The sequence below is a fragment of the Podarcis raffonei genome, chromosome 3, assembly GCF_027172205.1.
Source record: "Podarcis raffonei isolate rPodRaf1 chromosome 3, rPodRaf1.pri, whole genome shotgun sequence".
NCBI classification, from domain to species: Eukaryota; Metazoa; Chordata; class Lepidosauria; order Squamata; family Lacertidae; genus Podarcis; species Podarcis raffonei.
Window position 1 is genome coordinate 62676995 of NC_070604.1, and position 17699 is coordinate 62694693.

At 43.9% G+C, this 17699-nt stretch overlaps 1 protein-coding gene across 2 annotated transcripts in view; it reads left to right on the forward strand.

Moving 5' to 3' along the window:
* PDE7B (phosphodiesterase 7B) overlaps window positions 1-17699 on the forward strand; it is a 162943-nt gene that overhangs the window by 24139 nt on the left and 121105 nt on the right. Inside the window, exon 1 of one of the 2 annotated variants that reach the window (XM_053381993.1) lies at window positions 9125-9493. The exons of the other annotated variant lie outside the window; for it this stretch is intronic. Within the exon in view, the coding sequence (XP_053237968.1) occupies window positions 9473-9493 (21 nt within the window). The 5' untranslated portion in view covers window positions 9125-9472. Of the gene's footprint in view, window positions 1-9124; window positions 9494-17699 lie in introns of those variants that run through there. 2 annotated transcript variants of the gene reach the window in all.

A 17699-nucleotide genomic window follows, 5' to 3' on the forward strand; every position in this document is an offset into this window, starting at 1 on the left:
TATCATACTTCAAGTCATTTATAAGGCTGTCATGGGACAAAAGTTTCAGCATCAGTAGAAATAGTAGCCAGAAGGTGAAATAAAAACATTTTGCATTGAAAGCTTAAAGCAGGGGTGGGGAACCCCAGGCACAGGGGGCAAATGAAGCCCCCCAGGAGTCTCTTTCCAGCTCTCTGGACTCTCCTTGGGCCATCCCCTCTCATCAAATTCTCATCACATTTGCACATGGCACCAAACTGGGAGGGGTAACCGATGCCGCAGAAGGCAGAATCAGGATTCAAGATGACCTTAATAAACGGGAGAACTGGGCCAAAACTAACAAAATGGATTTCAATAGGTCCAACTGTAAGGTTCTACACTTAGGCAGGAAGAACCAGCTGCACAAATATAAGATCAGGGGCAACTGGCTTGCCACTAGTACGTGTGAATAGGATCTAGGTGCCTTAGTAGACCACTAGCTTAGCATGACAAAACAAAGACACTTTGAGACGAATCTTAATCAAGGCAGAGTAGGGCAGAGAGCAACTCATTCCCCACTGCATCTGCAGACTTGCTGGCCAGGGCATATGCAGAGGTGGTTAAAACTTCTTCCTGTAGTAGTACTCAGACTTTGGATCCAGCACATCCATCTGTAACCCTGCACTGCATTTCGCAAATCCTTTATTTTGGGGTCTTATGCCAGTGATGCTATTGCACACGAATGCCATGCTATTTCACACTAACTGCTACCAGCAGCAGGGCTTTTTGTTATTATTCTACCTATGTATCCCTTGATTTAGACAATTCATATATATTAGTATAATTCATATATAAACTGGGTACAGGAAATATATATTACTCCTCCATAGTCCATTTTCTGCTACATGTTTTCTGTTGTTGGTCAAGAGACAATGGAGTGTGTCCCCAGGTTGAAGTCAAATGGCTGCATTAGCAGCACGAAAGTGACGTCCCTGGGGCACAAGCCTGGGCAGTGTGTATGGAGGTCCTGGGTTGCCCAGACGAAAAGACACCCCCCCAGGCTCACCAACATGGTCCAAAGGAAATCAGAGCAAAAGGTTTGGTCCCAGTTTGGCTAGTGGGAAGTAAAAAATACCAACAGAAAATGAACTATCATGATATCACTAGTGTCATTAAAGAACAGCAACACAGAAATTTCATCATTATACACTGTCAGCATGACAGAGAAATGGAATAGCAACTCAGTGAGGTGAAAAAGTCTTAAAGAATACCCTGCAAAGAGATTCTTAGTCAAGCTCAAAAGAAACTTAGTCAAGATCAAAAGGAATGTTTTGTAGCATCCTAAAGCATAGTTAACAAGGCCCACGATCCTGCCTGTCCATGTTATTCTGTCATTGGTTCCAGTGGGAAATTTCCTCTCAATACAAATTTCAGAAAAGAGATTTTCCTCAGGATCTCCCTCTTCCTCAGTAAATCCCCCTTCCAGGTTTCCTCTGATCCTGATAGTTATCAGTCTACCCAGCTGGTGCCGGCCCTTGGTCCAGCGCCGAGGGCCTTCTGGTGGTTCCCTCACTGCGAGAAGCGAAGTTACAGGGAACCAGGCAGAGGGCCTTCTCGGTAATGGCACCCGCCCTGTGGAACGCCCTCCTGTCAGATGTCAAAGAAATAAACAACTATATGACATTTAGAAGACATCTGAAGGCAGCCCTGTTTAGGGAAGTTTTTAATGACAGATGGTTTAATGTATTTTTAATCATTTGTTGGAAGCCGCCCAGAGTGACTGGGGAGACCCAGCCAGGTCGGGGTAGAAATGATATATTATTATTATTATTATTATTATTATTATTATTATTATTATTTGCATTTTTAGAAAACCCTCAGGTTAAACACCAAAATATCAAGTGTTGTTTGACTCTTAAACTGACTGGAAAACAGGATTAGAGACCATCAAGCTTTGTTGCCACAGAACTGATAGCCATTCTTACACTTGTCAGTATAAGGGCAATACCATATGTGAGCTAGAAATACAATGATACTGAGCCATGGCAAGTGTGATTGGTGAGTTACTAGCTCCCGTGCCGTGCTACTTTTGCAATTGAAGGTGACCGAATAACTCGTGTCAGAAAAGCATGAATGTGAAGTTTGACTCAGACAAGTGGTTTTCTGTCAAACTTCATTTCCGTGCATCAAGAATGGCAGCAAGTTTCCAGGCAGAGTACACATGACAAATATGACTCTGTTGTCTCTGTCCCGAAGAAAGTCATGCTGACCTACCACTTTCACAAGGGATTGACTGTAAAATCCTCGCTCATCCCTATAGTGAATCTGAGTTAATCGCCGAACATTGCACAATTCAACTTCTCCTCCCTGCTAGCCAAGAGCTTTCCTCTTAATCTGGGTCATGTTTAGCCCGATTATGAGCCTCGCTGATAGAATAGTCTGCCTTTAGGATTATAGATCAGGAACCGCTCAAATGATTTCAGTCAACATATGCCTTTAATTCACATTTTAGTCCTTTCATAACACGCACACACACACACTCCTACCCGTTCTCTCACACTTTATTCTTCCTTTGGTTTGTGTTTTCACTACAAGATAATTATTACTTTCTTGTGTACAGAAGAGTCATTACATTTTGGTTATGTTTTTTAAACAAAACATTTAACCTTGGTTCTTAGTTGTGAACGCGACTTCTTCATTTTATATTTGTTACGCAATAATTATATGACTGTTATGGTATGATCCCTCCCAGGGCTTCTTTTTTCAGCCGGAACTCGCCAGAACTCAGTTCCAGCACCTCTCAGGTGGGCACCATTGCCGTTATAAGAGAACAAGGGAGGCGTTCATGGCAAGCTCCGGCACCTCTTTTCTAGAAAAATAGCACTGAACCCTCCTACTTCATAAATAAAATGAGGACAGAATTGGAGAAGAACAGTGCCACAATCGTGATAAAGATGTGAGCAAGGGGTATTAACTGCACTTCAACTGCCCAAATTGGTTAATATGCAGGGCACCAGCCTCTTTCTCTCCCAGCTTCCAGAGACATGTTTGTCTGTGTCCGTGTGAAGCAGGGGCTGGGAATCTTTTTGAGCTTGACAGATGCATTTCCTCATGGCTAGCCTTCTGGAAGCCACATGCCACTGGTGGGCAGGGCCAATGCAAAATGGGTGGGGCCACTCAGGCATATTCAGACTCCCTCCCTCACCCCCAGCAATCTGGCTTGGGAACAGCCTCTTACTGAAGCAGTGGGAGGCATTTGCCCACACCAATTGCTGTGTAGAGCTGCTACAACCCTTAGGAAGGCATTGCTTCTGTAGACAGATTTCTGGGATAAAGTGTAAAGCCATTTAGTTCAGACCCCCCCCCCAAAGTTCATGCAACCTTGCATGGAAAGGACAATTCCACCTGCTGCCTTCTTCTGTCAGAAAGCATGGGAAACACTGCACCTGGTGAAATTCTTGGTTCTGTGCAACTCTTAAAGGAACAGCAGCTTCCTCAAGGGCCTTCTCTTTACCAGCTGGGCTAGCAAGCCTTTTCTGCACCTGTGTTGCCAGCAACAGGGAAGAGACAGCAGGTGCAATCAGCACAGCAATAAGAAGGAACATGCCTCTTTCTCTCTTTGAAAGCTTCCTTGGGCACCTCAGTGTGGTTGGAAGAAAAAAGCAGGTATGTTTTCCTTTTAAGATAGAAAGACAGTGACAACAACAGTTGCTGCTGCTTTTATTTTGATTATATATTTTGTGGTTTTATATTGTGATTTTATTTTGTGAACTGCCCTGAGACCTGCGGGTATAAAGCCGTATATAAATTGAATGAATGAATGAATGAGAAGGCCCATAGCTCAGCTGCAGGCCATTTACAAGATTTAGTGGAGGACTGGGGGATGCAGCAAAGAAAAGGGGAAACTGCTACAATCGTGGAAGGAAAGTTGGGGTCCATGTACAATTACTTTACAGTCTTTCATTAATTTGCCATGACAGACGGCCAGCCATGACTCTTTCCAGCTATTGCCTGCAATTCTGTGCACACTAGTCACAGGGTTGCATCCCCTGCTATCAGTTAATGCCATTCCATGTATTAATAACCAGCCAGTTAGAATCCTGATCCCAGGGAGCTGCATTCCTTCCTACCACCTTGGAGTGGCAGTGGTAATTTGTATTACATCACACAGTCATGTAATAATAAACTACTGAGCTAACGTAGTAAGCTGGAAGTTCAGTGGTGTTGCCTTACCTGGGAGTGGCTGTTCATGTTAGTACTTGCAACTCTGACCTTTCAGCTTCTACTCTGATGGTTGGGGTATGAAACTAAGACCATCACTAGCATGATGTTGAGGCCCAAATTCCCCACTATAAATGCACCCAGTGCCTTTATATTATAATAGGGGCTGCACCCCTGCTCACACCCCGCGCCGACCCTCCCTGCCACTCCTCCCATATTAATCCCCTTCCCACCCCATGCAACCATTTTTTACCTTCCCAACTCCATTTCTGAAGCCACTTTTCTATTCTGCAACCCCGTTTTCACCTTCACTCCCTTGTCCATGCCTCCTCCTTCCCCTCCTTCTGTGCAACCCTTCCTGGCACACAAACCACCCCAACGCTAACATACCCTCCAACATTTCTCCAGTGAAAATAGGGACGTCCTAAGAAAAAGTGAGACATTCTGGGATCAAATCAGAAATAGGGACAGCTTCTCTAAATCAGGGACATCCCTGGAAAATAGGGACACTTGGAGGATCTGTAATTATACATTATTTAGGGCAGATAAAAAGAGATGTCTATCACCATTGAACACATCCACTCTTCGCAAAACAGCATGGGGGGAGGTTGTTGTCTTGAGAACGTTGACCAAAAAATTCCACTGCTGAAACTGGAGGGCAATAGTGAGAATCCCAACAGAACTCAACAATATTATGTGATATCTCAGTCATGTATGTAACAGCAGTACATGAGAGAACGGAGCGGCAGTGGTGTACTTTGGGTGCCAGTACTGCATCCACGGGGAAGGTGATGGGGAGATGTGAGGGCAAGGTTAGGGGAACTCCAGGTTGGGTGCAAGCAGTGGGTGCATGTATCTGCAAGGCCACTGCCATCAACCTGGAACTCCCTTGATGTTGCAATCACTGCCCTGTCCCATCCCTATTGTGGCAAGCAGTACTGCTGCTGGGAGGGTGCCACTGTCCTTGCACACACACATGTGCCACTGCTTCATGTATGTGGGCAATTTTTTTTTAAAAAAGGGTTTATACTTGTGTTTTTTCAAAATGTAGCAAATTAACCATATAATAAAGAGTACCAATTAGTTTGGAGTACAAACGTAAACAGAAGTGCAAAAAGTAACAGCACAGTCTTGATTTAATATGCATTATACTCAATAATATGGAAATAGAAATATCTAAGACCAAACCTCTGTGTCTAGTACGTGAACAATTATGAAACCAAAAGTTTGTCCAAATCTAGAAAATTTAAAAGTTTCCTGTTACTCCTAATTTAGTGCCAGAAACACCACTGGTTTAAGAGGGTTCCTGTCAATATGGATTTTGAAGATGTGGTGACAAACCATGGTTGCTTATGACAAGAATGAGAAGTGGCAAGCTACAGGCTTGTACAGTCCTCCCTCCACCATTCCCCTGCACATGAAGGAAGGAGATTTTTTTATTTCATCTGAACGTGGCAAACTGTGGTTTGTGCAAACCACCATTTGCCCTCAAATGATGTAGTGTAGTGCAACAGAAATTTGAATGGGCAAGAAGTTGGGCTGCTTGACTGTTCAAGCTGAGAGGTCAAAAGACCCATTGGGGGGTAACTCCTTGACTTGAAAAGTTGAGCATGTGAATGGATTTATGAAGCAGGCAAGTCAGTGGCCTGCTCAACCATCTCTGATCTATTATGCAATTATTTCTTCACTAATTAATGATGAACCAACAGGAGTCCATAGGATGCAGACATTTTTGAATCTATAAATTATCTGTGAGGGCTGAGGGGAAATGCCACCAAAATGTTTGTTCTGATCTATGCTTGAATTTGTAGTATGAACAATGTCTTTGCAGCAGCAGTTTGATATCTGTTGATTAGCGCCACATTTATTTCCCCTATGCTAAGATGTACCCTTATTTCTTTCTGCCTCAAATCTCACATGTTATTCTCTTACAAGTTACAGTAGACAATATGCTTTTATCTGGTATATCTACTTAAAAATATAACCATCCGTTCTAAATACTCAAAATTGTTCTGGAAACTTTTACATAAAAGATTTAACCTTTTAGTGTTCCCCTTGGGAGATTACATGAAACAAGCTTTTACTGAACCTGTGAGACATTTCATAAAGGATTTTTAAAGCAATCCAGTTGTGCTTTCTGATTTTAAGGAAATTTGTCTTGCCACTCCACCCCTCCAGCATAACTGGAGCAGTTCACAGCATTCTTTTAACATTCACATTTGCTTTTAAAAAGATGTATCAGAGATAATTCTCTGCTTCCAAATTATGACATGTCTATGCATGACTATTTATTACAGCTCAAACATGGTGTTGATTCACCTGGCTTGCACCACATTTGTATCAATCTGACTTCCAAATACTTTAAACCAGTGCTGTATTATAAGCAAAGGATTTGTTGAATCACCACCTTCCCTTTAGCACTGCCAAGGACTTTCCTTCATTGCCACAATCATATCTACTAATCAAACAAACAAACAAACAAACAAACAAACAAACAATACGTATCACAGGAACTCACACAATTTCCAGTTGCACTTATGCACTTAGTTTAAGCTTTAAACCTTCTAGATTTTTGCAAAGATCTAGCATCCAAGCTATAAAAGCAACTGTTATTTGCTGAAATATCGTGTTGCATTCTGATTACAATTAGATTAGCAGAGACACCATAAGTTGGGCCTTTGTACAAGTTTAGTGTCACAAGTCTCATGGAGATGTCTTGGAGAGGCTGGTCAGATCAGCATGAACAGTGGGAGAAGCCTGAGGAGCTGGAAGCCAATTATTCCAGGGAGGGATCCAGCAGGCTGAGATGGGCATGAGAGACATCGGAGTTGCCTGGGGAGAACCTGGGGAGTCTGATCCCGGGGAGGGATCTAGTAGACTGTCCCCCAAGCAGCCCATGCCAGCCCAGCCCACAGCCCCTGCACTGCTGGAGCATCCTTTCCCTCCAGTTCCTACTGGTGAGCCTCTGCCTTTGGAGGAGCATCAGATGCCAGGTTGCCTAGAACATGGAGTTGCCAGCACTGGCATGAATGGACAGCTCAGGTCCAACCCACCAGAAGGAGTTCCCATTTGCTTGTCCAGTCCAAAGACATGCCCCACTTGCCACACTAAACCCTTGCCCACCCCATTACTTTACAACAGGGATCCCTGGTATGTGTCAACGACTGGATCAGCATCTTAGCTTAAGCAGCCAACATATTGCACCTGTTGTGCCTTTAACCTGTGCCTTGTTTATGAACCATACTGATTTGAGCATGGAAGTTTTTGGCATAATCTGAGTTTGAATTCTTTACCCAGAGAGAGCCAGGACATCTCACTCTTAGTGCATTTTGCACATCTGAAGAAGGAGGGGGATCTTATGGTTGTGAGTGCCCCCCCTTCTCTTCAGATTGTAGGCCCAGGAACTGCTCTGATAGACCACTGAGTCTTCTTACTTCTCTCCCCCTTCTCCCTCCATTTCCTCATTCTCCCATGTGAACGCCAAGTTAAAGAGTGTCAGTATATGGTCTGCTTCTATGTTCTTTGCCACTGAATACAGTGGCTAGCCCCCCAACACACACACACGCACCATGGTGGCTAGGAAGTGGAAGGCAACCTTCATCTACAGTTAACCTTCACCGCCTACAGCTTTTCTGTGGCTTGGAGTCGTTTACTCAGAAAAATGGAGTGCTGCCTAGGGGCTTTGAATATGGACATTGTGTAAGTTTCCATGTTATGAAGTTGATAAGTAAAACTTAAGAAACAGTTATTTTTGTCAAATCCTTGGAAATAAAAACAAATAAATCTGATATCAACAAATACCAGAAACATGGAAGCATGGGAAATCTGATCCAGAGTAGTAACAAACATGAAAATACAGTGACAATTCAGATCCAAGTCCTCCTTCAGCTCAGATCTTGGATATATGTTATATATAACAACAGAACACAGAAGGAGAACAGATCCATTTGAAAGCCCTTGCCTTGATGAGGTTGTTTGTGCCTTTTCCTCCTTTCATATGCCCCAGGTGAATGAAGAAGGAAGCAGTGATTGCAGTCTTAGTATACACCTACCCACAAAGTCATTGATCAGGTATACCCACTGCTGGGACTACCCTCATCTGTTTTCAAGTGGACACACTCATGGGCGTAGCCAAGAGGGCAGTAGAATAGAAATACAATAGAAAAACAATAGAAATACTTAGGTAACTGACCAGTCACATTGGTTCTGTCGTCCCCGCCAAAGTCCTGCCCCCCCACCCAACAAAAATCCTGGCTATGCCCATGTTCACACTGCAGGGTAATGCATCAATCTGCAATGAGCTTTTACTTTTGTCATGAAACCAGTTTCTCAAGAAGCACTTTTCGGGGCAAAACACCAACAAAATAACCTAGACACTGTGTGGACTATGTAAAAAAAACCTCCAAATACTCAGTCTCCATTGATTCTAGAATAAAATGTGCGCACATAGCCCAAAGCTCCTTTTTAATTTAGATTCTTTCCATCAAACCCCTGCAACGTGCAGTCTTGCGTCCTGACACAAATCTATATGTGAAGCCTTTTTATTTTGCTGGCATTCATCAGCTCGCTCTGGCAGCAAAGCTGACTGCAAAAACATTTCTAAGTGAGATCTAGATTATTTTCTTTTCCTCTTTTTTTTTTAAAGAATAGTCTGTTGGCGGGGGTAGGGTTGTGGGGGGGACACCTCCAGCTCTGGTTTCTTTCTAGAGTAGGGTGGTAGCCTGCCGAAATCACTGCCACATTCTTCCCATAGTAGTCCTTTAAAATTAATAGCACATGCAGAGGAAAAACTAAACCCCTTTGACGTCACTCTTGAAACGAGGAAACATAAACAGAGCAGGCTTCACTCTAGCGAGCTCGCAGGGCGCAAGCTGATTGGCCGGCTCGGCTGTGCCTGTGGCAGTTGACAGCACCTCCCAGCCAGGCACGGCACTGGCCTTCGACTTGCTGCTGCTGCTGCTGAACGCTCAGCCACTCAGAGACTGCAGCAAAGCCCCAGCTGAGCGCTCTATCCCAGCACCCGTCTGGCAGGAAAGTGCCCGCCGCCGTCTTCTGTGGAGAGCCTCTCCTCTCTTTCTGCTTCTTTGGCACTCTCCTGTCTCCTTGGTCATTCCACCCACCCCGTTGCACATGTCCATGCGCACCTTCCTCTCTCCTCTCGCGCGTCTCCCTCAATTATTTGCTTCATCCTGAATTCAGTTTCTGGATCCTGCAGCACAAGTCTTCATGAACAAGCTGCGCCGCTCACAGATTTCGCAGCATTCAAAGGTCACAGAACTGCCACTATGGTTAAATGTCTTGTTTAATGGTTGAGGTATGTATATAGCAAATCCTCAGAAACGGCATGATCATGGGTGGGAAGGTTTGTTTTAAAGGTTGCAGAAGGGGGAGGGGGAGAAAGAGAGATTGCGTTTGCCAAAGTTAGTAGCAGAGGTGATATTTGTGTTTGGAAGAAAACCTTGATGGCTCTCATTAAGAAAACTGCTGCTTGTTTATTTTTTAAATATCCGTGGCTGCATTTTCATCGCTGTTGGTATTGTCCTAAGCCACGGAAACTTGCATGAATTGTAACTGAACTGAGTGCAAACGATAAAGGAAAGGTTCTGGGACAGTAACACTTAATGACCATTAGGAGAGCTTTCTTCCCCCTTTAGTTCTTAAGCATTTCAGTGGCTTGAAAAAGAGAAGCTTTACAGGTAACTGAGGCTGCAATCCTGTACCCATTTACCTGGGAGTAAACCCCACTGAACTCAATGAGTCTTACTTCTGAGTAGACATGAAAAGGACTCTGCTGTAAATGTGATGGAACAGATAACTAGGAATATCGTGTGTTTTTAACCGATGGAGGAAGAAATGAATGGCAATGCAAATAAAAAATATTTCTTAGCAATATATGTTACAGATCTTTATCTTCTGAGTGATTTAGCAGGTTACAAATGCTTCTCTGTTTCCTTAACTTCATTGAAGGGTTTGTGCTGAAACTATCAACAAAGAGATAACATATTAACAGCTAGCTGAAGGGCAAAACAGTGAACAGCATCTTCTCAGGACTGTTTGGTGACATATACGTTCAACTGGTCATCAAACAACAGCCTGTACTCTTAACTTGGAGGGTGGCTGCAGCATTCAAGTGACCTGCTAGTGCTGCAGGGAGCAGAAGCAGTGGTTCAGCTGAACAGAACTCACATTGTTTTCAGGAGAGTAGCTGCAACATGCATTTGAGAAAGCTGTTCCTAGAGAGATGTATGTTTAAAATCCTGCCCAAATAGCCCATGATGCACACACGTATATAATGGCAGAAAGGTGTATCCTCTGAAGGCATTGCAAGGTTTCATCACTCTGAAAGCTCTGCAAGCTGTTCGGAAGGAGGGACGTGTTGCATTTTTGAAAATTATTGTTCTTAATTTCAAACTCATTTTGCTTTTACGAATTCAGAAACCTTGGATGGGTCACCCTAGCAATATACCTTGAAGGGTTTTTTTGGGGGGGGGGCAGAAACAAGTAACTGCACTTGATTCATAAGTGCCAGCTTAGGAATGGTAAAATATTAGCTCTGAAATGCAGACTATCTGCTATGTGCTGTGAATGGACAATTGCTATCCTGCAGTGCCTGGTGGGAAAAACAAGGACTTTGTGTATTGCAAATGCATAACTGCAGCTCCTCCATTTCCTTTGCTGTATCTTCACTGATGGCTGCAAGAACAAAGAGGCTGCTGTCATTAATAAATTGCTTAATGACACATTTCATATGCAGAGTTAAGGCATCCTTCTTCCTTTTTTGCCTGTCAGCCACAGTCAGTTTTTATCAGCTGAACTGTTAGCTTCTCTCACTTCTCTCTCCAGTCTACAGTAGATCTTATACACTGAAAAATGTTAGCAAGCTCCGGAAATTCAAAAACACTATTTTGAAGAGAATCATTTCAACTGCTATGTATAAATTGTGCATTATTCAATTTGAATGTTCACTGTAGCAGGAACAGGAATATGGAGAAATCAGAGGGAAGAAGAAAGAAGCCCTCAAACTTTCTGAAGGACACTAGTTTCTGATAGTATTAACAGTGCAATTCTTTACAGGTTACTTTGATGCAAGTCCCACTGTGTTCAGTAGTGCATGCTTCCATGGATGCAAGTATAGGGTTGTACCCTGAACGTCCCTGTTGCAAGTTTAATTGGGGTATGCAACTAATGCGGCACTATACTATATGAGTGCTGAGGATTGTAAATGGGAAGAGAATTCCCCTCCTGGCATCCAGGACTGCTGATCAGGAGAGGTTAAGTTCTGTTTAAATCCTTGTGTCCTTGTGAGTTTAATGGGTTTAAATAAGTCACAACAACCAAGGGAGAAGCTAAATGTTACAGAAGATGCATAGATGCTTGAAAAATCAGTACACCATGTGGTGCGTCTCTCCAATGTTCCACAACATGTTGCAGCACTTACTCAACGGCGTGTTGTCATCCCACTGTGGGCTCCCTTGTTCCCTTCAGTGGAAGTGAGCAACTTAGAATAGGGACAGTCGAAACATATGAGTGGAATGGAAAGACATCATGTTGTGCCCTTGCATCACGAGAAAAGAGATGCTTCACATTTCACAGGACAGGAGAAGACCTCAGCGCTAGGATACCTTTTTCAGCATCAGCCATTGCCTTTTATAACATGTTGTTCTTACAATTTGGGATTATAATTCCATTGGTTTCAATAGGTTTGGGGCCCTGTGTGTGTCTTCTATATGGTTAGAGGATTACTCTGCCTCTTCTAAGCATCCATTTTATACAAACATTTTGCATGTCCTCAGAATGTCTGCAAAGAGACTGTATGCAGTATTCTTGAGCAGAGCAACTTTTTCAGGCTTGCAAACAGTGATAAAATGTCTTAAGATGCATACTAACTACAGCAACCAGAACAAAATGCGGAAACAAAATTACACTCTGTTGGGACACACTAGCTAGTTTCTGTAAATGTCCTATAAACAACACTGATCAGTCATTTGTTTAAATTTCTGGTCCACTGCACCCCAAATGCTAGGAGCTGATTACCATGTATAATTCAGATGTCAGGTAGACACACAACAATGGTAAAAAAAAATATCCACCCAAAGAGCAGTATTCAACCAGGTTTCATTCAATGTAGACCTATTGAAATTAATGACCTAACTTAGCAATAACAAACTCTAGCCCAAATAAATATGTTGTGTTGTGCTTTGAATAATACCCAGGCCAAATGTTTGCTCAGTTTCCAGAGGAGGAAAGTTCCAAAGGACCTCAGGAAAGAAAACTTAGCGTTAGAATGTTAAGACAAGGTAGCCCGCTAAGGGTGGGATTCACCTAACCATCCCTATCAGCAAAAGCCCTGCACAAGGACTTGTGCAATGGGGACTTCTTCCCTCCTTTCCCTGTGCCCTCCAAAATTGGCTCTGGGGTTCAGCAGAACCCACAAAACTGTGCATAGGCAGGGAGAGAGGAGAACATCTGGCAAGATGCAATACGTGGACAGACAGAATTACTGGAAGAGTGTGATGTTGAATTCCATCCTAAATGTCAGAATAAAATGAAATTATTAGAATGATTTGACTCAACCCCTAAGGGGGCAGGTTACTTTGTCCAACAATGTCATAGCCTAAACATATCAAAGCTCCGTATGAGAATATTAACAGCACCATGTAAGCATTCCATTTTTCTTACGATAGAGTTCATAGAGAATATATTTATCTTTATGCAATGCAACCTTTAAGCTTTCCTTACATGTGCTCATTTCAGCCTCAAGGGAGTTTGGCACAGGCTGAAATGCATTATGATAAACGCTAATAACACCTTCAACTGCAACTTCCGTATGGTTTTAGTTTGTTCACGTATACCACTACACCACATTGCCTTCAGTCAGGCAGACTTTGGGTCAATAGGTGATTGGAACTGATGTGCAAGCAGCCCATCTTTAAAACTTCTGTGCTTCCTACCACCAGCCATGCCCCACCTAAGGGCAGGGGCAGCTCTTTCAGTCTGAGAACCACATTTCTTTGTAGGCAACCCTTCCAGGGGCTACATGCCAGTGGTGCCTGAGGCCAGAGGCAAAAAGTGAGTGAGAGTCTTTCCTTTCTACAGTAAACTACATACCAGCAACACAAAATTCACAGGCTATTACTTCTCTCTCTCCTCCATTTAGGCAAACAATAGGTTTAACATAGTCAAAGGACATATGACTATGTTCTTTGGGTGCAGAGCAGGGCTGGGGAGGAGCTGTAGCTCTTCCAGATTCAACCCACCATTGGAGACTCCTAAGGGCTTGCGGGGGCTGCATTCAGCCCCCAGGTCCGAGGTTCCTGACCCCTGCCTGACACACTCCCACAAATGCCTAGGAAATCACAGAAAGCATTGTGTCCTCGTGGCCCAGTCATAAACTCATCACCCTCCCTTGATTATCAAGTCTGCAGTTCCTGACCCACGTGAACAGTAAAGCCGATAAAACTGGTGTGTGTAGTTGAATATTTGCCTTAACAAAGATCATGTTTTGCGACTTTAATACATGCTTAAAAAATGAGAACGTTCAGAGCTGCATTACATGTGCAAGGCAGCAGCAAGACAAGATGTGCCAGTCATTCCCGAGTCCTCTGCTGCAGTTTCCTGTAGCAAATGCAGCAGCTGAAAAAATGCTTCATATAGTTATTGTTTATGGATGAAAAGCAGTGCTAAGCCTGTTCTGCTTTTATGTCCTGAACTTAGTCAGCAATTGTACTCTGCTAGAGAGTTATTCCCTCTCCTCCCGTTTTTTTTCTTCTTCTGAGAGGAACTATCCACGGACGTCTATTTTTGCTTAGGAACCACCTGTTAACCCTGTTCTTGTCTGAACTCATTTTCATCCAGCCTCTTTGTGCATTATTCCTCAGCTGGATCTCTGGTGACCCATGCTTACAATTGATCGATCCCGTTATTACTCACTGATGGATCCTAGCCATATATTCAGTAACTAAACAATGCAGAGACTTTGTTTATAGCTGAAAGCGGTTGGTGCAGCAGCACTGGACGTCTTTAAAATGATGCTCGTCTACTGAGCTCTATTCTCAACTGGCTTGGTACAGATATCCTGCAAAGTTTATCTTACTTGCAAGGTGCCTGTCATCAGCTACTAGAGCAACCTTGTAATCTCCTGTGCCTTTCATCACAGGGAGCAAGCAGCAGATGCCGTTGGATGAGCACCTAAGTGCACTTGTCTGAAGGAAGGCAGATGTAGGCTTAACCAGACTTCCTTTTGTGTCGTGTTACAAGGCATGGGTTGACACCTTTTCTGTTTTTGCCCTGGTGCTTTCCCCGTGAAAACCAATGGGGAGTAAATGGCAATCTGCAGGAAACCTGAGTTGCAGTTTATTCTGATTCAGTGTTAAAGAGCTGAAGGGTGGAGGAAGAGATGGGGCAAATAAAAAAGCACTCCAACACGGAGCTTGAAAGTGCAGGGCTGTGCCATGAAAGTACGGGGCAAATCGTAATTGTGAATGAGCCTTAAGTGCAGTTGACAGACAGAGCTGGGACTGGCAATACATACTGGGCTGTAAATGCAGCTATCTGACCAGACTCAGCCTTGCATTTTGATTATTCTTTGTGCACCTTCCACCCTCACTTCAGTCAATGCTCATTACTGCCAATTGACAAATTAATGTCACCCGTGCCTAAAATGTCACCACACCTCAGGTGCTTCTAGACAGGGACATAATGTTGCAAGCAGGTCATTGAGATATCAAAAATGGCCCATTGGCAAAAGTTTTTCCCCCCTTTTTCCTTATTGGATTTCCTACTGGATTAAATGGGTGTAGGTGGGATTTTACGGACTGGCATTTTAGGAAAACAGAGTTGTCTGTGTGGAGTTACAGCCTCATATAGCTCTAGCATCTTTGAATCTAATTAGTGCATGAAGGGGTTAAACCTTGGAGTAAGTTGTCCTGCCAGGCTTAGCCTATGTCATCACTTCCCACCTTGAGAGGAAATGGGTCACCAAGCCTCTGTCTTTCTGTCTGTCTCTTTCTACCCATGTGAACTTCAGTATATAAGAAGCTCTGAGCCTGGCTTTAACCAGCCTCTTTTGTTTCAGACCTGAACAGAGTCTGAAGCTAGTGTTTTTCACTACCAATAGTTTAGAAACCTTTACCTTTTGTAACTAAGGAACATTTTACTGTCTGTGCATCTTTTCTGATTGCTGTATGCAAAAGCACATGAATTCAACATTGGAAGAGTTTTGTGAGTGAACCATTTTATGACTTACCAAACTTGTGCTCTGCCTCTATGCCAGGGAAGTGTGATAGCTTGGAAACTGCTTTTAAAGGGGGACATTTTCGGGACCAGTGCAGGACGAGTCTCCATTACCTGCCTGTCCATATTACCCTGTGACTAAACAGATGCAATCCCATAGGTATCCTTCTAGTCTATCCCACTGCCAATTCCTTTGCAATCTCTCCCTCTGTCTTCTAGTGAAATTAATAGCTTGTTAAAAGGTAAAGGTAAAGGTACCCCTGCCCATACGGGCCAGTCTTGCCAGACTCTAGGGTTGTGCGCTCATCTCACTCTATAGGCCGGGAGCCAGCGCTGTCCGCAGACACTTCCGGGTCACGTGGCCAGCGTGACAAGCTGCATCTGGCGAGCCAGCGCAGCACACGGAACGCCGTTTACCTTCCCGCTAGTAAGCGGTCCCTATTTATCTACTTGCACTTAGGGGTGCTTTCGAACTGCTAGGTTGGCAGGCGCTGGGACCGAACGATGGGAGCTCACCCTGCCGCGGGGATTCGAACCGCCGACCATGCGATCGGCAAGTCCTAGGCGCTGAGGTTTTACCCACAGCACCACCCGCGTCCCAAATAGCTTGTTAGTTTCTATAAAAATTAAGTGTTGCTGTGCTCAGGAGTGCTTGTGCTCATACATGGCCCCTTTTGAGGGGTGGAACCTCCCCCTCCTTTTCTTCAGCTATGGTGGCAGGGAAACGGACTGGATGGGTAAAAATTCCCTAGCGTGAGTGACAAGGTTTCCCCCAAGGTTGTCAGTTACACTGGAGGCAGGGGGAGGATGGTGAAGTGAAGCTTACTGGCAGCCTTGAAACTGATAAGATTTCCCAACAACCTTGTCATCTTCACTGTAGGTGGGGGAGGGAGAAGGGGAGTTGTGGAAGGAATGAGAAGGCTTTCCTCCCACACTTTTATGCCATTAGTGTTAAAATGTAAAAATCTCAGTCCCAGGTGTATACAACTATGGTGTGTGTGTGTGTGTGTGTGATGGCATATGGAGGACTAAAAAAAGAAAATGACAGAACATTTCTCTTTAAGGTAGTCCTAACACCGGTGTGGGGGAGCTTTGTCCCTCCAGATGTTACTAAAACTACAACTCCCATGATCCCTGACAATTGGCCGTGCTTGCTGGAGTTAATGGGAATTGTAGTTCAGCAACGTCTGAAGAGCCAAAGGTTCCCCGTGCCTATTCTAACAGGAAAGGAAAGTTGGAGTGAAATTTCAAATGTAAATCCATCTTCTTGCATAGCCATCGGTTATGCAATTACACTGAAAAGTGCATTTCTGTGTTTCCCACATCCACACTGACCATGAGAGAGATGCCTCAAAAGTAACTGAAGTGGTGTGTGTGAAACCTGCATGTGCCTTCCTTTCAGTGGACTCTTTAAAGTACAAAAAAGGCAGGAGGAAGAGAACGCAACCTGGCACAGTGGTGGTATGGTTGCCTCCTTTACCCTTGGGCTTCTGAGTCAGGGAGAGGTGTGAGCAATGAATTTGTTGCTATGTTTGTCTCCCTGCTGTAGTTGAAAGTACTTCTGCTACCTGGTGTCTCTGCTATTGCTTCCCCCAAGTCCAAAGCAAGCCCCAGTAGAGCTTAGGAGCTGTTCCAGAGGGCAGGACCTGAACCAATAGATTCAAATTACAAAAAGGAAGTTCCGACTAAACATTAGGAAGAACTTTCTGACAGTAAGAGCTGTTCAACGTGGAATGGACTACCTTGGAAGGTGGTGGACTTTCCTCCATTCGAGTTTTTTAAACAGCAGTTGGCATAGCTGTCAACGTTTCCCTTTTTTAAAGGGAAATTCCCTTATTCCGAATAGGATTCCGCACAAGAAAAGGGAAAAGTTGACAGCTATGAATTGGGTGGCCATATGTCAGGGATTCTATATCTGTGAATCCTGCATTTAAGAGGGTTGGGCCTTTGGTGTCTCTTCCAACTCAACAGTTCTATGATCCCACCTCTATTAGAGCTCATTCACACTTCCCTTTGTCCCGTGGTTTCTAGGCTCAGGCCCAATAGGGGTTTTTTTTGCCCTGCTGCTTTCGCAGGAAAACCCATGGTTTATTGATAAATCACAACGAATTTCAATCAGGTTTTCTGCAGATTGATGCTTGTTCTCATTCAGCAGTAAACCACAGGTTTTCCCAGGAAAACAGATGGGACACAAGAAAAACCTCTTGGATCCGGTCCTAGGGACAAGGGAAGAAATTGAAAGACAAAGGGGAGTAGGGATGAGCCTTTCGTTTTGTCAAACAACTCAG